The sequence below is a fragment of the Cryptomeria japonica genome, chromosome 3 (assembly GCF_030272615.1).
Source record: "Cryptomeria japonica chromosome 3, Sugi_1.0, whole genome shotgun sequence".
Classification (NCBI taxonomy): Eukaryota; Viridiplantae; Streptophyta; class Pinopsida; order Cupressales; family Cupressaceae; genus Cryptomeria; species Cryptomeria japonica.
This window is the reverse complement of record NC_081407.1, coordinates 596,821,500-596,845,956: the sequence shown is the minus strand read 5'-3', so window position 1 is coordinate 596,845,956 and position 24,457 is coordinate 596,821,500. Positions and strand designations below refer to the sequence as shown.

Genomic DNA, 24,457 nt, shown 5'->3' with positions numbered 1-24,457 from the left:
TACTTAGTCGATCAATATTGATAATCATATTATAGCATGGCATATCGGTGATCACCGATGGCTATCGGGTTAACCATGTATCGCGATTTACATTGGATTTGTTGCCAGCGATAAACAAATAATGATTATCGAGTTGCTTTCGGTTGGCAAAGTATGCACCGCTTGACATATATAACCTTTAGTTAATGATCGATGTCGGTTAACTTAGACACTGATTCACATCAGTTAATATGTCTCGCAAACATCGTTTGGCATACATCGTGAATACCGATTGGCATATACACTAAGTTACATGGACCCCGATTAGTATCGGGCTGGTAATTAAAGAAACACCGGTTGATAATATATATCAAAGGGTGCGATCAAGTAGTTTCTTGATCGGTCATGTCCATAAGACATGACCGGTCAAAGCACTGCTTGATCCTCCCCTCTTGCATATATATATCATTTGATATTTGTGAAGAGGATATTGAAATCGATAAATATTCCTCTCACCTGCCAAACAAAGAAGATAGTCAGAATTGTAATAGAGATAGATAATACATAGATATAGAGAATACAAATTAGAATACATCTTGCATATTGAATTGAAAATTGAACAACATTTACACTTCCTACATAGTCTACTCACTTGCAAGAGCTTATGGATACACAAAATTGATGTATAGAGGCTCTGATACCATGTAAGAATTCACTATGGAGATAACCACCCAAGATCTAGAGGCCTATCGAATTGCACAATAAGAAGAGGGAACAATAGAGACAAGAACAAACTGTATTCTCATCAATGATACAATAAACTAGACTAATGTATATAGGAGACCCCTTGGTTATATAGCCACGGTGAGTGAATGAGACAATGACAAGTGTCATTTTCTCATGACATGATAAGTAGAGCGACAAGCTATCATCCCACCTAAGGTGGAAATGTGATCACATGATAACACCACTAAAGGTGGGTCATGCACGAAAGGTGGAAAAGTGCAACAACGAAAGGTGGATATGATAATGAGATAAAGTGATAAGTCCACCTAAAGTGGAGATACTCCAACTTCTCCTATGCAATTCCCTAAGTAAGCTTAAGTGTAATTAGAACCTAAGAAAGAATAAACCAAGGTAAAATGCCTTAATTACACAAATAGTGACAAACTATCATATGTCACAAGACATCTTCAAGATTTTCTCAAATTTGGAGTTGTTGAATGTAAATTCAGTTTATACCGTATTTGCTTACATTTTGATGTATTATTCACTTATTTTTTACACTACATTAGGCTGCTATGACCCAATTCGCATCACGTAATTTTTTTGAGACAACTTGTGAGGGTGCAAAAGGCAGTAGGTGCCATGGTCATTAGCCACTAATAGAGTATTTGAAAGAAGTCAAATTCAGAGAGGGGCCAAAATGTCAAGTCATTGATCCTAGATGATGATTGGTGGGCTCATTTGGACTGTCTTGAGTTTCACCAAACCTATCATAAGCATGGCCATGTTTCCTCATACAAATCAGCCATGTTTGGGGGGAATCTATGATGGCATCAACTCCATTATATAAAAAATAAAGGTCATAATAGCACAAAAGGAGAATGACCTTAAGGAAATATTTTTCTTAGGTGTTGAAAAAATTATTCATGACCACTAGAACAAAATGTGCACACCCTCGCATTTCCTTGCATATGCATTATCCTCTAAATATTATGGCAGAAAGATACCTTTTTTGCCAAGGAGAACTGCATCATATAGAGATAGTGAAGTTGCTAAGGGGTACAAGATATTATTCTAAAGAATCTTCTTGGATCTAGAAGTGATGGATAATGTTAGTAAAAATTTTGGCAAGTTCGTCCCTTGACAAGATCATACTATTTGTGCTCTTCAAGACCAATACAAGGAATACACTTGTACATGATGGTACCTCCATAGGAAGAGTATTTGTTCCTCCAACCTCTTGCAATGAAAATTCTATCACAAGATTTTTTTATAATATTTCTAGTACTTACCATCCTTTTGCATTTTTATTTTTAAGTTGCATTACTTTCTCTCCAACTTAAACAAATTGCAAGTTCTTCTTTGACTAAACAAAGGTGGAGTACATACTCTTTTTTCCACTCAATGAAGAATAACCAATTTGCTGCAAAAGAAAGTAGAAGACTTGGTCAATATCCATTTCAACTCATGTCTCCTATGGCATAAGGAAATTGACCACGAGGAAGGGGCAAGGAAGGGACAATGAAGAATTGAGATATAACCCCTAAGTGTGCCAACTTGGATGCATCTATTGTACAACTTGCCAAAATTAATGTAGATAATGACAAAACTCCTTCCTACACATGATGTAGCTAGTTGGAGTGGCACTCCATTAACTTGTGATTCAAATGTTGTCAAATCAAGCAATGATTTCATTCTAGATGCTTTCGATGAAGATTTAAGACCAAAATACATGCTTTTTATTGTACTATTTTTAAATGTTGTAAATGTAATGATTTTAATTTGAAGCTTGGAACATATATGATATATGAAATAAAATTGAAATTTTGATCTATCAACTGACAATTAATATTATCTTTATCACTATCATTAATCAATGATGAAGTATCATACTATCAAAGATTCAAATGTCATTATTATATGATATATCATATGTATTTTCAATTTTGTATATTTTTAAATTTTTTGCATTTATATAGCCATACTCAGCCGTACCATATCCAAGGAAAAAATATTATCATATCAGAATTACCCAAACCCTGTACCAAACCAGCAACTTAGCTAAACTCCCTACCCACAAAGGGAAGTGTAACACCCACCACGAATATTAAATAATGTACCAAAGCATTATATAGAATTCAACCCTAAGTAAAAGTGTATATAAGTAAGCCTAACCTAAAGTGGAGAAAATGCATGAGAAATACATATGAAATGCATAAATGTAAAAATGCAAAAACAGTGCATTCCCAACAGCAATCTGGAGCTGACAAACATAGATATTTGAACCAGTAAAAAATCAAGCTCAAAATGGGAATGGGGACCAAGATTTGGGGAGTTCCTGCACAAACTGTGTATGCAAATTGTGGGTGTGCAGTGACTGACTTGTGAGCTGCAGAGAAATTGTGGTCTTTCTAGGCCTATCAGAGCAGGTCAGCTGGGCCATAATGGGTTTGCTGATAGATAAATTTTAATTTTTTGAAATTTTAAAAATGAAAAAGAAGTATTGTCTGAACCCAAACAGAAACAATTCAGTCCATCAAGAAAAGACAGATGATCAGTCAACATCGAGCAGGATTTAACAACTATGAGACACTTAATGAAACAAAACCCAGCAAAAGTTCACCCCTTGAGATAAAAGCCAGGAGATTTCATCTTTACAATAATATATAACTCTCAAAAAATCTAGTGATCTCTCAATAAACAGAAGTGAAGGATGAACAGGGATGAATTTCATTCTCTTGATATAACACAGAAAGATATTTGTAAATTGAATTTCTTCAACAATTGGAGGGACGGAAATGTGCAAAATCATTTTCTATGATAAACAGAAGTGTAGCATGAACAGATGCAAATTTTATTCATTTGAAATATGGTGGACAAAGATATTCACAAACTGAATGTCTTCAACAATTGGAGGGACGAAAATGTGCAAAATCATCTCCTTCGAGGTGCTGCCCAACCTGCCTTGGCCCCCAAGTGTAGCAACAAGGAAAGAATAATAAACTAGGAAGGAAGGATGATATCATGGATTATTAATTGGGATTGTTCTACAGCAACATGGTACATCCTTTTTGCTCAGAAGCTTCAGATTCTGTGGCTCAAGGTAAGTGGCCTTTTTCATTTTCCTGAGCATGGTTGATAAGGTTTTTCTTGGAAGCCTGTGGCTAAATTTGCTCCTCTGAAAAGTGAGATTAAGTTGAAGACCCAATTTAATATGGCTTATGAGGGAAAATGAATTCAAACAAGGAACTTCATGATCTTGAATTATATATATATAAATTACTTTTGCTGATTAGGATAACAATTGAGGACTTTTTACTACTGGAGACAACAGAACTATAAGCATCTGGCATCGCCATCAGACACCCTTCCCTTTGCCCCGTTCTGCCTGTCAAAAATGGCACAATGCCTTCTGTTTGGGTATATGGTCATTGCATCACAAGGCTGTGTGAAGAAAATATTTGTCCCACTACTTACTAGCAAGATGTCAGTGACTCACTTTATTTGCCTTGCAGCCTCTACATTACCTTGCGTGGAGCATACCTATAGATGGTCTTCTGTAGCTATTTTCAAGGTTATACCCTTCTTGGATTGCTCAGCTTTCATTAACTTTAAAAATTAAGTAGGAATACCTTTAGCAGATATGGAACTCTTAACAGAAATAAACTGATTCAGATCCTCCTATGACTAATCTTTGTATTGACAACATTTACTTTTTCAGATTAATGATTAAAGGAAAATATCCTTTGATAATAAAAATAAAACCAAGATTGCAGCATCTACTTACTTCTGCAGGAAGATCTAATTCAGTCAAAGCCTCTCTCACTCGCCTGCAAAAGGGGCATGCCTCTGTTCACAGAACAAATAATCATTCTCCTTAGCTCGGAACAAGTATCCCAATTTTTAATATACAAGTTAATTTGAAAACAGTTTTCTGTTGTCAGAATCTACAGTTAAGATTGAGATATATATAGCAATATTCAGTAAACTCCAGTAAGTTTCAAAAATTATCACCCAAAATAACATGATAGTCGTCACTCCAAAAAACAATTTGGCCATGAATTAAATACTAAAATAATCGGTTTATTAAGATCATGTGAAAAGCATCTTTACTTGCTCCTTAGACATAATGATATCTACATCATTGTCATCCAGTCCAAAAGCATTTGCAGGAATAATTGACAGGCAAGAGAAATTGGGTTAATCATCTTCCTACAACCTTTTCTTTCTAAATGCCATTGGTTTGTACTTTGTCCTACAGAAAAATCATTTTTTTTGGTAATGAATTACACCTCGGAAACAGAAGTTTTCTATAAAGAGATCCAATTCTTGAGATATTCAATAACTTGAGTTTTCAGATAGTTATTTAAATATACTCTTTTTTTTCCTAGAAGTACTTCATTTTTTGCATTTACCTTCATTTTTACACTCAAGATTCAGAAATTTTCATAGCCTGGGTACATGAAAGAATTTGTAAATCAAACATTCAGAGGATTGTCAGCATCAAAAGTATTTTCTTTAAAATTCACATTCCATCTATAGCCAAATGTCAGATGAAAATTGTGTTGGCACCCCTATAAAACTCCATGTTCATGCCTCTTATTGTCAATTTGTTGTCAAATATGTATATCAATTCATTTAAATTCATGGTCCTTTCAAAATTTTGTCCTTTCATATTCTTTTCCACTAATGATTTTGCTGGGAAAATATGACCACCTCGAGCCCAACCAGAGAATAAACCATAGTTCACATACTCAGCAATTTTCCAAGTGCTCGGAAGTTTTTTTTTGCTCCACAAGCACTCACAAGGTTTATTCACTAATTTTTTTTTCCAAGTATTTCAAAGTTACCCCGAGTTTCCGGGACGGGGACGGCAGGGGACGGCGGGACGCGTTTCCGGGACGGCAAATTTTTTTGCCAAATTTGGGGACGGCGGGGGACGGCAAAGGGGACGGCTATTAAAATATAGGAAATATTTAAAATATATAGGAAAATTTCAAAATTCTAAATGTTCATATGAAAACATGGATAAAGCATGCATACATACATTATATTCATATGAAAACAATAAAACATGGAAATGGCATGTGTATGATACTATGAAAAGTTGAAGACATTTTAGAATGTAAATTCTGAACATACAACATTGTTAATACTCAATAGACAATATGCAATTATGCATTCATAAATCAGAATTTCAATTCATTCACATTGTCAATATGCATATCATAATAGATATTAAAGAAATAACATACAAAATGTCAAAACAAAGAGGTTAAATTTTCCCTACTTCTATCGACGCGGTTTCCCCCCATATTTTTCAACGGGGGTTTGGGGGCAGCGCCCCCAAGGTGGGGTCAAGGGGCATCGCCCCTTGCGGGGTCAAGGGGCAGCGCGCAGGCCAAAAAAACTTATTCTTTCATAAAGGTGTTGGGTGTTATTTTTCTATTAACTCGCCGAGTTTGGCGATTTTTGGGCGATTTTCTAATCTCTGTGTCAAAATGCCCAAAAGCTACACTGCTGCCATATAGTTTCATTGTCAAAATTATGAATTAAATTAATGTTATCTTTTAATTTTTTTATTTTTACTAACAATTTGAATTAATAAGGGGCCTATATTAGAAAATTTTTTAAAAAATTTGAAAATACAACTTTTTTTAGTTTTTTAATATTTATTAATGGCCTTAGATAAGGGGGACGTCTAGCCGTCCCCGGGACGGATTGGGGACGTCCCAGCCGTCCCCAGCCATCCCCGGGACGTACGGACGTCCCCCAAGGCTAGGGCAGGCGTCCCCCCGTTTCGGGGACGTCCCCTAAAAATATAGGGCAATTTGGGGATGGGGGGAAACGTCCCCTGGCCGTCCCCAAGTCCCCGAAACGTCCCCGAGACGGGGACGGGGGTTTTCAGGTCGGGGACGCGTCCCCGAGTAACTCTGAAGTATTTAGAAAAACTCAATAAGTTTTTGGTGAGTGCTTGCTGAGATTTGCCAAAAACTCGGCAAGTCTTTCCAGTTGGCTTGCCATGCCAGCAACATGTCAAAATTGCAGAAAAAAGTGTGGGTTAAAGTTTAATGTGTAAACACTCCAAAAACTCTGTTTTTTCAGCTTTATAAGCATTTCTTTTTGCCTTCTAAAAGATAATGAAAATGGTGTACTCCCTGAAGATCTGTGTGGTTTTGAAGGTCTTCATTTGGGCCTGGTAGCAGGGGCTCCACTCCTCAACGCCACCTTGTACTACAACAAGGAATGTGTTGGGGGTGTTACCCCTTGAACCTGTTGAAGTTGCTGCCTCAAACCCTCACCAAACTCATCTGATAGATTTTGTAGTTGTATTTTACACAAAATTTATGTTTTTTTCAAATTACGTTATTTTTTTTTTTTTAAAAATCAAAAAATTTAAGTGTTTTTTAAGTTGCTCAGTACTCTGCGAGTTGGAAATTTTTGGCTTGCCGAGTACTCTTTGAATGAAATTCTGCAAACTATGGTATAAAAAATGATGATATTCAAAGACAGATCCAAGAAAAAATAACAGCCAGTCAAGCAGAGGTCTGAAAGCTTTTCAGTCATCTTTCAAAGAAAAGATAAAATCAGAAAAAAGATACTTTGTCTTCAAGGAAAAATGACAAACAGCTTGACAAAGTGCAATTCGGACATGAAACAAGGCAGAGAGGCGAAATCCATGCCAGAACACAAGAGAATGTGACCAAGCGTTAAGCAATCTGTGCATAAAAGAAAAAGGGGGCGAATGTATCACCAAATTGTGCCTAAATGAGGGCAAAGACCTAAGAAAAGCACACCAAAGCATCATTAGAATGCTTAAGTGTTCAAAGCCAAGTCTTAGGTTAGCACACAATTGAACTGGCAATGCCACATGGAAAAGATACCCAAGATGTGGCAAAGGGATTAAGAAACTATGCCTAACAGTTGAAAATGTGGCCAAAAGGTTCTTGGCATCCTCTTATGGTGGAAAATCCACAAGAAAGTTCCATCTAAAAGTGGGAAAATACATTAGTGAATTCCATCTCTATCTTTAAGTCAAAACTCAGACTTTAAATCAGCACCTTTATGTGTGAAACAGGGCACATAATTAGCATGGCAAAACCCTTTGTGAAATGTGCCAATAGAGGGCAAGAATATTATGAAAGAACACCAGCAATTGAAGGGCAAAATCTGTCAAAAAGAGGTACAGTTTAGAGTGGCAGAACCCAACAAAAGTTCCACCCGGATCATGGCAAATTATGGCAGAAAGATTAGTAAGGTACACCAAGATAATGAAGAGCGGTTCCAAGTTACGTTAGGCACTTTTATAGTGGAAAAGACACCTAAAAGCTCTACCTAGAACATCATCAAGTGGCTAACCCATTAGAAAAAGGTTCTAAGGGTTTAAGCAGTATATGATAAAGATGAGAATGCATTTTCTAACTGAATTTGCCACCTAATATTTCCACCCTAGCAGTTCAAAACTGACAAATACATCTAGAAATTCTGCCCAAGACTTGAATGAAACATTAAAAACAGGTCAAAGTGCACTTTTGTGAGCGTTTGCCATTGTAATGGTGGGAAAATGGTGAATGATAGATCAAGAAAGAAACTACCCTTTCCCTCAAAGAGAGATGAGAGTCTTGCTATTGATTACCATTCAAGCACTTTTCACCATGTTACATTAGAAAGGGGGGAGGATAATTCACTAGATATAATCTCTCCACACGAAGATGGTAGATTGAATTCTGAATGAATTGAGAATGCTAAATTGATCCCCTCTTGTTTGAAATGGAAAGGATTTGATTGAATTATGTAGTGCAAAAGTAACAAAGAATTGATTATAACTTGAGATCAGAATATGGGATGAAGCTGTGCACCTGGATCTGACTGTAAAATGTTCAGACTAAGTTGCCCTGCGAATTTGAGGAAAAGTTGCTCAGACCATGGAGGGTATGTACACGGTCCTCCAAAAAACCCACGAAAAAAAAAGGGTTTTTCCGTCTCTGCAAATGGAGCCCAAATCCGAAAGTACAACTGCGCACCTGCAACCTACACATAGAAAAGAGAGGAAAATGGGTTGGGATTAGGGGTTTGCCTTTAGGTCAAACCCCAGTTTTGGAATTAACCAAGTAATGAAAGAAAGTACTTGCAAGTAGATGTAAATGAAAAACTGAATTGTAAATCACCTCAAGGGAGGTTGTAGTAGCAATGTTGATAGAAATGCTTGTGTGTAATTGAATGTTGAAATCAATCTCCTCTTCAATGGTTGAATCCTTGACTTGAATGCAACACCTAGCCTTGAAGGGAGACTTGAGAATGCTCAATGCTGGAAACGAATGCTTGAATGCTTGAATGCTCTTGAATGCTTGATCGCTTGTGCACACTCCAATCTTATCCAACTTCAACTTATGCAAATGAGAGGACAAATGCCCCCTTAAATACATGTTAGTGGATCTGAATTTCGTCACGGGCCGACATCAGGGTAGTTTCCTGCCTGAGGCACAACCAACAATGCAACCCTAGGAAGGGTCCTGCCCCAAAATAGGGCAAGGCCAGGGGCGCCACGCCCCTGTCCTACCCCTTTCTCTAGGGCAGAGTGCGGACGGGGTGACGCAGAGACCATGAAAGAAGTTGTTTCCGCAAGCTGAGCAATCTCCGGTCTCCGATCAAGCTAGAGGATTCGCATTTGCATGCGTGAGGACCCTAATGCAGTCGAAAATTGCTAGGGTCACAATTTTATGACGCTACATTTCGCCCCCACTTTAGCGGGAGTATAAGCGTACGCCAATACTGCCGGTAAAGTACAAAGAAACAAGATTGAAAGACTTTTACCACGTCAAGGAGGCAAGACGCGCCAAGCCCCCAATGGACTTAGGATCTTACGACTTCGATTGACAAAGTAAAAAGGAAGATCAAGAAGGGGAGAACCATGACTGCAATTAGCAAAGTTCCCTTCACACTGAGTCATGAAAGCAAGGATACCAAAGATTACAAAGCAAAACAAAGTTCACTAAGTAATTCTAAGTATCACAAGAAAGAAAATATGAGCGGAGTGTATGCCCCCACGTTAAAGGGATCGCGCACGCCTTATCGGGAGCGATTGCTTTAAGGTAAGATACACCCAAGAGAGAGAGAAGAGAGGGAGCACGTTATCACAAGGATTTAACCCCAATCGAGGTATAAACCCAAGGATAATGAACACGGAACACGAGGTAGTGTCGCTTTCCTCGAGGTCAGTATGCTGTATGATAACCCATGTATATCATGTATGTATATGCATATAATAATCTTCATTCCCCAAAGGACACTACCTTAGAAGAAAGGGAAGAGAGGATGTCATTTGAGTCAACATAAAAGAGACCAAGAAAAGGTCTCAATGCTTTGCATCGTCCCCAAGTAGACATTAAGGGAACAATAGAAGAACAGGGACACACATAGAAGAATGGTCACAAAAGAGAAAGAAAGGAGAGAGAGAGAAAGATCTGAAGTGCTAATATTGCTAATCTAGCAGACATCCACCTGCCGATCTTGCTGATCACTATTTTGGGAAGGCGAGCAACAAGCCAAAGGAGCGATATCGAGCACAGCAAATGGAGCTATCACAAGATCCAAACAAGGACTATGCTCATGTTGCAAGTCAATTTGTTCGATTCTAGGAGCTAGGATTAGGGTTTGTGAAAACTCATCCGATAAATGCTTGTCCACATTAACATACTCATACTCACTATCAAAAGCATTAGGAGTTGTATTGCCATTATGAATAACATTTTCACCCATTTCTTCATCAAAGTTTAGAGAAAGAGGAGCAAGAACACGAATAGGAGTAAAACCATCACATGTTTTATGCAACTTATGATTTGGAGATGTTGGTTGAACATCTTGCTTAGGAGAAAAGGGAATCATGTCAACTGTCAGAGTCTAAGGAGATTGAGTATTTTGAGGGATAGCTTCACGAGCTCAAACACAGCGTCTTCGTCGCGTTCTCTCGCACAACGATTTCGTCGAGTCTTAGTGGAAGGCTGAAGAGGAGGAACACTTGAAAAAGTAGGAATATTTCTCTCCTTGATAGTTGAAGGTTTAGGTTGAGGTCTTTTTGGTTGAACAATAGGAGAAGCAGACCTCTTCTCTCAATAAGAGGAAGGAGGTGGAACTCGGCAATAGAAAGGAGGAATATTAGGTGTAGGAAGGAGACTAGGTCCATCATGAGGAGGAGGTATAGGTCTAACCTTAGGAAGACTATTGTTATTCTCTTTAAGAGAAGGTAAAGTCACATCCATAGGAGTAGGTGGACAATTTTCCTTAGGAGGAAGATTAGTTCTATCCGAGAGGGGAAGAACCTCATCTTGAAGAATAATAGGAATGCCAATTGTTGGCGATCTAGGTTGACTTAAGGATAAGATCATATTGTTCTTCCATTTTCTATAAGATTGAAAAAGAGCATCGCTCCTTGATGGAAGAGATTGAAATTGTTTAGGCCAAAAGAGATCAATAGGAACACTGGCGCTTCTTTCGAATGGACGAAATAAGCTATGGTTCACGGTTATGATTTCTCCATTGTGAGGAAATTTAAGACACTTGTGGATTGGAGAAGCAATAGTCTTCATGGAAGATAGCCAAGGATAGCCCAACTTCACACGGAATTGCTCAGAAGAGGGTATGATAACAAAGTTAACATCTATGGATTTAGTATGGACTTCAACAGGAAGAGTGATAGAGCCAATGGTAGGACAAGAGAAGCCATCAAATAACTTCACAACCACATTAGAAGCATCATATATTGGTTTATGCAATTGTAAAGAGAAAAGATACTCTTCAGTTATGGCATTAACCATGCAAGAGGGATCAATCAGGGCACCACGGCAAGGGATATCCTTAACCTTTGCAACTATGTATAAAGGGTCATTGGGTGCTCTAATGGTCTCACTAGGGTCAAATGTAATACAAGAATCCTTAGGCGTATCTTGTTTTTCTACCATATTAACCAAGTTTGGAGCCATAGAGGTGAATTCCTCAGAAAAGAGAGAATTAGGCACAATCCCAATAACGCTAGAGGTATGAGATGGCAAGGTATCAGTGAAAATCTTAAGATTTTGATTAGGAGGAGCTACTGATTTATTCCCTTTATCATTCACACATGCCACAGATATAGTATTATTATCAATCAAGTCTTGAATCTTATTTTTCAATGCAAAACGTTTCTCAGTATCATGACCAAGTTGACGATGAAATTGGCAAAAGTAATTGTTATCAAAATAAGGAGATGCAAGTTTGGAAGGATCAATTTGTTTTATAGGAGGAAGTTTGATAACATTTATGTGCAACACTTGAGACATAATACTATGTAAAGATTCATTCAAAGGAGTGAATTGTCTTTCTCTTTGGAAAAATTTAGAAATAGAAGGCACACCTGCTGTAGCATTCACATGGTTGTTGTTGATTGGATCATTGAACTTGATGAAGCTTTTTGTTGGTTTGAACTTCGCAAACAGTTGTTGAACACTCTCCCCCTTATCACTCGGAGCCATAGGAGTGGATTGCTCCATTTGACTCACAGCCAGTTGATAATTGTGGAGTGTTGCGCACAACTGCGGAAAGGAAGTAAACTCAGACAAAAGAAGTTTTTCCCTAATATCTTTTTGTAAATTAGAAATGAAAATTCTTTGAATATCATTATCAGGCACATGAAAAGAAATTTGAGCACACAAATGCTTATATCTACCAATGAAATCAGTCACTTTTTCTTTAACACCTTGTTGACAATGCATTAAATCAGTCAAAGTGATTTTAGGACCAATGTTGTTTTGAAATTGTTGGATGGAAGCATTTGCTAGTTGTTGAAAGGAAGTGATAGAATAAGAAGGCAGAGAGCAATACCATTGTAAGGCTTTATCTCTTAGTGTTCTTGTAAACAATTTTGCAAGCAATCGTTGATCATAAGCAAAATCAGTACACAAGGTTTGAAATGTTTTGACATGCGTAAGAGGATCACCTTTTCCATTATAGAGTGTTCTAATTGAGGGATCTCCACATGTTTAGGTGGCACGACTTTAACGATATCAAGAGAAAGTAGACTCGCAACATCAAAGGTGGGCACACTAAACATGGATTGACTCATGGAAGCAATTTGTTGTTGTAAGGAAGACACGGTTTGAGCAAGATTGTTAATTGTCATTTTGGTAGAAGAATTGATGTTAGACATAGGTGATTGAGAAGGTGGTGTGATGTTATTGAAAGAAGGCATGGACTGAGAATAAGGTGGTGGGACATTATGATAAGTAGGCATAGGTGATGATTGGGTAGGAAAAGGGACATTTAAAGGAGGAATAAAGTTGTTGAAGGAATTGCCCCTGTGTGTCACACTGATTGGTTGAAGAATAATAGGAACACTCATGGAAGTCATAGTTAACGATGCAGGATTAAATGAAGAAGAGGGATTGCCCCCATGACCTATGGTTGTAGGAATGACATTTTGAGTTGAAGTAGCCATGATGTTGGATGTGAAAGTAGGAATACTAGTCATAGGAGTAGTCAAAGGAATCGAAGGATTGACTTGTATTGAAGGTTGTGAGTAACCTAGGGTTTGGCACAACTCTTGATAGGCATGACATTAGAATCAACAATATGTGCAATGCCACGCAATTTATCAATTCCATTCTTATCACTTTGAATCATGTGCTTAAGACCTTCAATTAATGGAAGAGCTTCACTATTAGGGTATTCTTGGGACATCCATTTTTGAAAGCTATCAAATTGATTGTCCAATGCAGAAAGTTGATCTAAAGAAACCCTAGTTAAAGCTTCTTCTTCATCATGGGATCCATCAATGGGGTGAATAGGCACATGATTAGGATGGGAAGAACTAGCATGATCCTCATTAAAGAAGTCACCCAAATTAAGCTCCATCTTCTCGGTAATTAAACCTTGGGAAGCCTTAATTCTAATACTTCGTCTAACAGGGACAGGATAGGTAGGACTAATAGTGGTAAAACTCATGCACTAGAGGGAAAATTTGAATTTTGAATTGTGGAACAAAGCTTAAAAAATTGAGTAATGCAAAATTTAAGAAAATAATGATTACACAATTTTAACTTTGTTGGAGGAAGGGGATGACACAATTTCTAAAAATTAAAGGAAATTGCAATTTTAAAATTAAGGCCAAGGGAATACCACTTAATTTTCAAATCAGAATTTTTAAAATCAGGGCAGACTATAATTAACCTCTTAATTTTAAAAAATTTCTTGAAATTTGAAATGTTGAATTTTGAAGGTATTTCAATTCTAGAGGGATCAAAACTCGATGAAATCAACGAATCTTCTGGATTTAGGCTAGTAAATACAGTCATAACAGTCTCCCGAAATTTCAAGAAAAAAGGCAAGGACCGTGGCAAGAACGCACATGGTCCAACCAACTTATTTCAAAATTTTCAGGGATGGATATTACGATGATTTTAAAGCTAACCCCAAAAAATTGGCGAATTTTACGATCTCTAGATGGGCGAAATGAAGACACAAATGTGAAAATAGGACCCTATTAGGGTTTTGAAGAAAAAGAGGAATTGAATTGCAATTTTTAAAAGGGTCAAACCTAATGGATAGGGACACCTTGGAAAATGTTTGGAAATCTTAATGTAAATGAAATTGATTTGAAATTCACACAAAATCCAATTAATTTTAAAAATTAGGGTTTGATGACCTAACCACTTAATTTTGAAAGTTGAATTTTGGGAAAAAGGGGGGAAATTGAAAATTTTGAATTGTAGGATTGAAGACAAATCTGAGAACAATCAAAAATCTGAAAATTAAGTTGAAATCCAATTTTTGCACAAGTTGAATATGATTTTTGAAAATTAGGTTTTAACAAGTAACCTCTCAATTTTGTAAATTTTTTTAATTGCAAATTGAACAAGACAAGGAGGAAATTGAATTTGACAAACAAAACAATTTTCAGATCTAAGATAACCACAACAATTTTAAATTTAAAAACTAAGGTTTTTAATGATTTAACCACTAAATTTGCAGAAAGTTGAAACTTGTAAATGAAAAATATGCAACTTTGTTCAAAGGAAAGCATGCAAGATGTCGGGTTCACCAAAATGTAATGGTGGGAAAATGGTGAATGATAGATCAAGAAGGAAACTACCCTTTCCCTCAAAGAGAGATGAGAGTCTCGCTATTGATTACCATTCAAGAACTTTTCACCATGTTACATTAGAAAGGGGAGAGGATAATTCACTAGATTCAATCTCTCCACACGAAGATGGTAGATTGAATTCTGAATGAATTGAGAATGCTAAGTTGATCCCCTCTTCCTTGTTTGAAATGGAAAGGATTTGATTGAATTATGTAGTGCAAAAGTGACAAAGAATTGATTATAACCTGAGATCGGAATATGGGATGAAGTTGTGCACCTAGATCTGGCAGTAAAATGTTGAGACGAAGTCGTCTTGCAAATTTGAAGAAAAGTTGCCCGGACCGTGGATGGAACGTACATAGTCCTCCGAAAAATCCACGAAACAAAAAGGGGTTTTCCGTCTCTGCAAATGGAGCCCGAATCCGAAAGTACAGCTGCGCACCTGCAACCTACACACAAAAAAGAGAGGAAAATGGGTTGGGATTGGGGGTTTGCCTTTAGGTCAGACCCCGGTTTTGGAATTAACCAAGTAATGAAAGAAAGTACTTGCAAGTAGATGTAAATGAAAGATTGAATTGTAAATCACCTCAAGAGAGGTTGTAGTAGCAATGTTGATAGAAATGCTTGTGTGGAATTGAATGTTGAAATCAATCTCCTTTTCAATGGTTGAATCCTTGACTTGAAAGCAAAACCTAGCCTTGAAGGGAGACTTGAGAATGCTCAATGCTGGAAACGAATGCTTGAATGCTTGAATGCTCTTGAATGCTTGATCGCTTGTGCACACTCCAATCTTATCCAACTTTAACTTATACAAATGAGAGGACGAATGCCCCCTTAAATTCATGTTAGTGGATCTGAATTTCGTCACAGGCCGACATCGGGGGAGTTTCCCGCCCGAGGCACAACCAACAATGCAACCCTAGGAAGGGTCCTGCCCCAAAATAGGCCAAGGACAGGGGTGCCACGCCCCTGTCCAAGGGGGAACAGTGGCACCACGCCGTTGTCCTACCACTTTCTCCAGGGGAGAGTGCGAACGAGGTGATGCAGAGGCCAAGAAAGAAGTTGTTTCCGCAAGCTGAGCAATCTCCGGTCTCCGATCAGGCTAGAGGATTCGAATTCGCATGCATGAGGACCCTAATGCAGTCGAAAATTGCTAGGCTCACAATTTTATGACACTACAGCCATATGTTTTCTCTGTCCTATATTTAGTCATCCTTAAAGCAAAATGTAGCTATCTTAAAACATGTAGTCCAACATCTATTTGATGGTAATTCATCATTCAAGTGTGGACTTTTCTTCTTATCTCTGGCATATCTGTAGAGGTTTTTGGAGCCATTGGAAGGGTTGTCAAGTCTACTTAATGCAGCTGCCTTTTGTCTCAAGTGTTTGCATACTTACGATTTGTTTCCATCAATGGATTCACTATGAAGGTTTAGAATTTCTACATATATCAACGAGATCTTGGGGCCAAATTGCAGGTTTATAGTGTGATGATCCCAATTTGAGGAAAGGCCTTTGGGCCCAAAGGGTGTTTCGCAACACCCATTTTCCTTTTGTTTCTCATTTTCAATTCTAATAAATTGGGAATTTTAAACAAATGAAATTATTTAAATTCCCTGTATTGGCTTTGGGCTGACCTATGAGTTTTAAGTTTAGTTGATTAAACAACTTTTAATAAAATTGTATGGACAGACCTTGCATCAATGTTCTCCTAACACGGTGCAAGTTTTCTATAAATTGAGCATTTAGTTCATTTTTACCATGCTTAGATATTGGTTATCACCTCAATGCATGAATGGGCTATGGGACATGTTGTGATGTTTTCACACATCGCCCCATTGCAAAACGGAACCCCCTTGTAATGTCCCCTTCTCAGTGATGTGCATTCAGTGGTCCATTGGCCTATTCCGGAGACCTGTAGGCTTATTGGAAAGGAGAATTAGGGTTTCCAACTTTTGTGGAGTTCTGCACGAGCTTTCTAGGGTTTGTCAGGAGGGAATTCTTCAGTTCTGCTTATGCTTTCCTTCTGGGTTTTCCATGAACTCCAGGGTGGCATAACATGCATTTGTTTCTTTGGTGAAGTTAGAACTTACTATTTTTAGTAAGTTAGGGTTTGGCTGTTTGGTTGATGCAATTCTACTGAGCTTTCCAAGCTCTTTCATTGGGTGCGAAGATTATGTTTTTCGAAGCAGTATTTCTTGACTTACTATTTTTAGTAAGTGGTTGTGTTGAGCATTTCTATTTTTAGCAGTCTCGGACAGGGTTCTGACTCAGCACAATTCAGTGGTCTTCATCGCACAACTTCATCCTTGATTTTGGTATTAATCAGTATTGGAGTTATAAGTTATTTAATTAAATATTAATTCCTTATCCTAAGGTTTGATATTTAATTATTTTATTACTGATTAATCGTGTTTTGGGTGAATTAGGGAAAAGGATAAATATATGCTACTAATATCATTATTTCCCTTAGTCAGGCGGTGCTGAGAATGATTAAACATGTCATTTTCATATTGTTTTAATATTGCAAGTTGTTCACCTAGCAAAAGTTCGAACTTTGCCTAGGGAGTTGGAAATAAGTGGACGCCATTTTGAAGGGACATGTTTAATTAAATTCAAATGTGTTGGGTGCATTGGAGGACATGTAATTTGGGCAAATCTGTGTGCATTTGCATTTGAATTTGGTGGAGCAAGAAGTTAAAAATAAGAGCCTTGGGCTCTCTTTTTGGAGCATCTTTGAAAATTGCATCGTTATGCTGCCGGTTTGGCTATTGAAAATCTGAGCTTCGAAGTTGGCTTCCTAGCTGAGTCTCAGTTTCGTACTTGCAAGATAGTACCTAGCTGTGTCTTTGTGTTCCCATTGCTGATCGGTGAATGAGTTGCAGATTATGGAGTGTTCTATGTTGGATTTGAGTGTTTCTGGTTGCTGGTCGCGAGACTACTGAAAGTGAATTTTGCTCACCCCTCTTAACCAGGTGACTCCATCATTCTGGGTACCGGCTCATCCTTCCTTCCTAGCCATGGCGATACAATGTGTGAATTTTTAACCACTTTAAATGAGCAATGAATTTATTAGATCAAATCGAACTTCCCAGGTATAGCGTGGGTTTTTGTATTTGCCTTGGGATGCATGCCAAATGATTAGTGGTCTGTTTGGGTTGTAATTTGGTTGGGATGTTGTTGTTAGAGTTATATTGGGGGATTGGGATTGATTTGAGTTGATTCGGGTGAAAAATGAGTGAGTTATGAGTATTTTGATGTTTCCATAGGCTGCTGAAATTGTACTTTCAGCCTGCAGATTAGTTGTAACAGAAAATTACAGTCTTGTTGTAAAGTCTGCAATTACTCCTCTCATCTTGTCTCTATTTTGTAAGGTTGTTTCAGTAGTACTGATCATCCCTTCTTTCTGATATTATTTGTAATCCCCACTGCATAAGTGGAAGAGGCTGGCTTGCTGCCTTCTAAGTTTTGTAATTCAGTTTTTGTACTCAATCCTCCTGTTGAATAAGTGGTCGAGTGATAAGTTCAATACAATGGTCCTCCCGCTGAAATATGCGGTAGAGTGATAGCTTAATGTAATGTCCTCCCGCTGAAATACGTGGTAGAGTGATTGAATTTCAGTTTCTTGTCATTTTCCCTTGGTCGGTTTACCGCCAAGAGTTTGGTTTCTATCCTGCTGGATAAGCAGAAGGGGCTGGCTTGCCACCTAGGCATTGTAATTTCAGTTTGATTATTGTTGCTAACGATCCCCGAAACACCGTATGCTCTCACCCTCCCAGACTGGGCTCTCGGTGAACAAAAGGTGGAAGGGTTCCCTTTCAGTAGTTCAGTTTATTTCTCTAACCTTAACGGGTTATTTGTTGTGGATGAATTGTTATTGGTCTAAAAACAAAAAAACAAAAACTACTAGGATATTACAGTGGTATCAGAGCTGGTTTTCCTGCCAGCCTGTGTGTTCAGTTGATTAGATCATAAGTTCTTCCTTCCATCCTATTGGGTCGTGGTTTGTTGGTTGCATATCAGAGTTTGGAAGAATGTCTACTATAGATAAGTCTATTTGTGAGTTAATGCAAGGATTGATTAATTTGAGGAAGGATCCAGATATTAAAATGGGGTTTGTAAAGGTTCTTGTAAATTCCACACATAAGGAAGAGTTTGAAAACAATATTTTTAATAAAAAGACAAATGATGGAGTTGGTGTTTTGACACCTAACTTTGAGACAGTGCTTCATGAAGACTCTTTGTTGATGCATGCACCTACCATTGATGAGGTTGTCATTCAAGAAGAAGAAAAAACAATATTTGAGGTTGTGCATGATAAATCTCTTAATGTTTCTTATGGAGCTAGAGACAGTGTTGAATGCACTCATGTGCTTCTAGAGGAAGAGCAGATGAAAATTGAAGATGTTGAACAAGAGGAAAAGGTTAACAGATTATTGGATGGAGATTCATATGAAGCTGAAAATATTGCAGCTAATGATGAAGTTCCTAATGAACAAGAGGCTGTCCTATTTTGTGAGTTTAAAATATGCCAAAATGATGACATTCAAGGGGCAGATTTAGAGGACCAATTAGAAATTGCATTTCAAAACAATGGTGTTGAGACTCATAGTTTGAAGAATGAGCTTGACCAAATTCTGAAAGTCTTTGAGCAATGTCCTAAATTGGAATTTTCGGATTTAGGACAGCAAGATTGTTGGTCTAAGTTGGACAAAGGAAATACTTTTCAGATTGTTGATAACCCATTGTTTGAGATGGGTAAAGTGAAAACATATGACAATGCACTGTTTGAGTGGGAAGATGGAACATTACTTGGTTCTAGCATTGCTCTTGGTGAGAATAGCAATGTGTGGAAATTAAGAGAAGATTCAAGATCTAAGTTGGATGATACGTGGAGCTATGGTGAGCACTTTTTAACTAAACACAGTAATCAGCCCTTTAGCACTTGGGATTCGGGTATGATGGTACCTAGCGATGACAAGGAACCTGTGTGGGATGAATTTCCCTTTGATCCTGATGAAGCTCAAAAAGCAGATTGTGTTGTAAAGTTAGAGGACCATATGGGTTTTGATGCTGGAAAGTTTAAAGAAGTTTTAAAATGCAAATCCGATTCACCTATTGATGAAGTTGGCAGTAAGCAAAAGGTTGAAGATTTAGTAGAATCTGATCCTCTTCATCATATTGAGCAATTGCAGCTAGTTGGTGGAGTTAGACGAGAGTCTTGGAGGAGCTATGGGGGCCGCGCTTGCAAGAAACAAAGTTCTGATTTTTTCTTGTTGCCTATCAGCAGTACACCATCTCTACATTCTTATGAGTGGGATGGTCAATTCAAGGTGTCTGTTGAAAAATAAATGCAAGCTCTATCCCAATTTGATCACACACATAGTTTAATTGAAGAACTCTATTGGAAGGCTCAAATGGATGAGAAACAGAAAGGGGTTAAGGATGAAGTTACTCTCCCTAATCTGCAACTTATCAAAGACTCTTTGGAAATATTGAAGTCAAATTACATACACTTGATTAAAGATCGAGATTATGCCTTTGAACTTGCAAGGGAGACCACTAGTGCATTCCAAGGGGAAGAGAAGAAAGTTGAAGAGCTTACTCTTGAGTTTGAGTCAACAAAGGACATGTTAGGAAATACTCAATTGGCTCTAATGGAGTCAGAAGATCAGTTTGCTGATTTCAAACTTCTCAAGGAGCAAGAGAATGCACAAAGAGCTGAAGAAATCGATCAAGTTATTGGTGAACTTCATAGCCTTCAAGAGGAGTTTGATCTTGAGAACTTCACAAGAAAAACAAAGGTTGCATGTGCAGATTCGGATCAGCAAGATGGAAGTCAGCAAGAAGAAAGGGATGGCTTCCAAGTTCTTGAAAACCCTCTCTTTGTGATGGATGGTTTCAACTTCTTTGGCATCAAGATGTTGTCTAAACACAGTTTAGAAGTCATCCAAGGTTTCATCGCAGCAGCAAGGAGTGAAGATTTCAGATTTGTTACTCATGAAGTAGGGGAGAAAGGACCAGAACATGGTGATTGCATGCTTGATAACCCATTTCTTGGGTTGAATAATAATAAGGCTCATACTAGTCCATTTTGGGAGTTGGATTTTGTTGATGTGTATTTTGTACACAACCAAACACAGAATAAAATACCCAAAGGTATCTTACCCTCTCTTGAATAAAGTCTCTGAATGCTGAAGATGTCGCGAAAAGGATCAATCAGGATGACTTCAAGGTTCTTTGTATGTAGGATCTCTACGTGTGGATAAGCTCTCTGTGGTATGATGTAATTTGCTGGAATCACAAGGGGACTTACACTTGACGACCTAAACGTCTGATTTGCTTTGAATGTTGCTGGAACACCGGATTTTACTGGCTTAGATTTGAAAAAAAGGAAAAAGGACAAGGTCGAGGAAAGGATCTAATTCTGACACTAAGAATGTAGGAGCAATGAATGATCTTTGATGAAATTCTAACTAAGTCTTGTTTTGACATCCCAAGACCATCTCCACAAGGTTAGTGCGATCTTCGGAGGAAAGCTTTATGATGTTTAGATCATCACTACAGGCATAGACACCATCAGGCTGATGCATATCAATGAAGAAGCGACAATTGAAGTTAAGCTTAAGCTGAATGATTCCAGTTGACTACACAAGGCAAGTCTGCAATCAACAAACTGCTAGTAGTATGGATATACGAATTTCACCATCAATCAAACACATTTCTTCCACTCATCTAATAACCTGAAATCAAAACTGAGAAGTATAGAGACCATGCAAATTGTTGAATCGACCCATAGATTTCACCATTTCTTCAATGAAGTTTTACAAGTCTTTTACAACATCTTGGCAACAATCTTTACCTTCTCTCTCTACTCTACTCTAATTGCTATACTATTAACTACCTATTCACTAACTATTTACCCACTATTTTTCCACTATTCACTAACTACTTGCTATTAGCCTTTACAAATGAAGAGTCGAGGCTTATATAGTGCCCTTAATACAATTCAATGGCTAAGATCAATTTGAGATCAATGGCCAAGATTCTACAATGAAAACCCTAATTAGGGTTTGTTACAACAAACTCAATTCTGACCAATGAAATAATTGTATTAATTGGACACATGTCTTCTCTGGAATATTCAACCAATGGATAGCTGGGGTAGGTACATCGAAGTTTGTGCCACCTTTAATGAGTCAAGTACATTGAATCTGGACATGCTGAGGTGGACCAACCCGACTGGAGGAGTGATGACTAGGATGCCACCTTGTCTGATACTTCCAACTTGGTAGATATCCAATTCGATGATGCCGAGAAGCTAGATTTAATTAATTCATCTAAAACTATCTGCTTCTTCAATGAACCCTTGCTCTGACTTCTTTTGTCTTTGATGTGCAGGATGATGATGTACCTCGCCTTGGAATGTTGGATTGGAAGAGGTTATTCCTGATGATGCTTGACCGAAGAAGGCCGTCCTTGTCGATGCTAGACGGGAGGAGGTCGCCCTTGTCCTTGCCCGATCTTCTTCGTTGAGAGTCTGCTAAGTAATAGATCCTCCGGCTTTGGGTGGTTATTTGAAACCTACACAAAAACTTAAAATTAGTCTTTGAGCATCATACCTTAAAGCATGAAATTTAAGACCTTTCAAGGGTATAACTTAAGATATTAATTTGAAAAAGACATGATAAATCAAGAATTATACATTTTCAAATTAATTATGAATGGAAATTGGATTTTCAAGACTTAGACTTTACAAAATTGCTATGAAATCACAATAAGTCTTGAATAAGAACTTTCAAAAAAAATGATTCTTCATACCTCCTCCTTGAATGCTTAACTATGAACCTTGAAAAAATGGAAGAAAGAAACTCAAAATTTGCTGGAAAAAGATTGAATTTCTGGCCTTCTTTTGGATGAAATATGCCTCAATTAGCCTTTTCGCCTTCCACTAGCCTCCAACCACTCAACAATTTCTGGAAATTAGCCTCCAATCTAAGAAATTCGCTCCAATCTGCCAGAATTTGCTCCTCCAATCCGCTCTTGAAATTCGCATGAGAGGAATAATGAATGAATGATTTGAAAATGCTACAACACTCCTCTCTTATATAGGGCACTCGCCCTAATCAACCATGAGGCTGACCTAGCAAATAAACAAAAAATAAAATAAAATCCTTTTTAGAAGGAGGCCGACTTGCTTGTAAAAGCAAAGAAATGAATTTTGAGCACTCACCTTGATTTTTTAAGTTTTAAAATTAATTCCAAGGCTTCAAAGGTGGGTTTTTTCTTTTTGCTTTAAGGCTTGGAAATTAGTTAATTAAATTATAAAGGCCTTAATTCATGCGAACTTGATTTAGCTTCCCAAATGTCTTGAATTTGGCAAATTTAGTGAAAATTGTGGGCTAGCTTAGGAATATTAAGGTTTGATCAAGACTTAATGAAACTTGTTTCCTCCTTAAGCATCAAAATATCCAAAGTGATGGTTTGAACCCCTTGTCTAGACTTGCTCACTTGATAAAATTGAAATTTTCTCAACCAATATTTGCAAATTTCCATGTCTTTGTATTCTCAATCTTGCAATTTGCCTTAGACTCAATCAAACAAGGTTGAATGATAGATTTTTTGATATTTTCACCCTAGACCCTTTGGAAGGGTCAGGAGCGATTTTTCCAATTAGGTCTCGAATATCTCATTTCTTTCACTCCAAAATCTCCCGGAAGGCGAGCTTATGCTTGTTTTGACCTAATCAAGTCTTGCATTTCAATTTTTTATGAGGAAATTAGGTGAAAATGTGAATTTCGCCCTGGACCCTCTGGAAGGGTCAGGAGCGATTTTTCTTGCTTGAGCTTACTTCTTCATCATTTTGTCTTGAATCCACCCCTCAAGGCTAGGCAAAGGTCTTCTTCTTTCACTCCATCCAAGCTTGGTTCGTTCCTGCAAGGCAAAATAGGGGATTTTGAGATTTTCGCCCTAGACCCTTTGGAAGGGTTAGGAGCAATTTTCCCTCTCTGACCTAGAATCATCAAGTTTTGAAGCAAACAATTACTCATTAATGGTCTTAAAGGTCATTTCTACCTTAGTGCATCCTTGCCTTAGCAAAAACTTAAAAGGAATATGTTGATTTTATGATTTTCGCCCTGGGCCCTCTGGAAGAGTCAGGAGCGAATTTTGAGTTTTAGGCATATTCCTTCATGCTTTTAACTTCAAATCACTTCTAAGGCAAAGAACATCATGCCTCTCTCCCATCCAAATCATGAATAGCAAGATCTTGTCTTAATTTTGCATGAAAAGGGGAGAACTTGGAAACTTCGCTCTGGACCCTCTGGAAGCATCAGGAGCAAATTTCCTTCTTGGCTTCAAAATTTTCACTTTTAACAATCCCACTTCACTTCAAGGCAATCCAAACATCGTTTTAAACCCATGCCTAGGCTTAGCTTTGCTCAAACTTTGGAGGAAAATGTAGGTTTTAGGATTTTCGCCCTGGACCCTCGGGAAGGGTTAGGAGCGAAAATGTAGGGGTTAGGATTTTCACCACTTATACTTTAAGTTATATTCCATATATACTTTCAGGGTGTTTGAGAGTGGTTTCAGACCTCCAGGAGCTATATTGCAAAATCTAGTTTTTGGAGGATTTTCAGT

At 37.8% G+C, this 24,457-nt stretch overlaps 1 protein-coding gene across 1 annotated transcript in view; it reads right to left on the bottom strand.

Annotated features, from left to right (window-relative positions):
- Positions 1–24,457, bottom strand: part of LOC131035728 (uncharacterized) — a 201,031-nt gene that overhangs the window by 70,406 nt on the left and 106,168 nt on the right. The window contains exon 4 of the mRNA XM_057967466.2: positions 4,493–4,554. Coding sequence (XP_057823449.2) covers positions 4,493–4,554 — 62 coding nt within the window. The remainder of the gene's footprint in view (positions 1–4,492; positions 4,555–24,457) is intronic.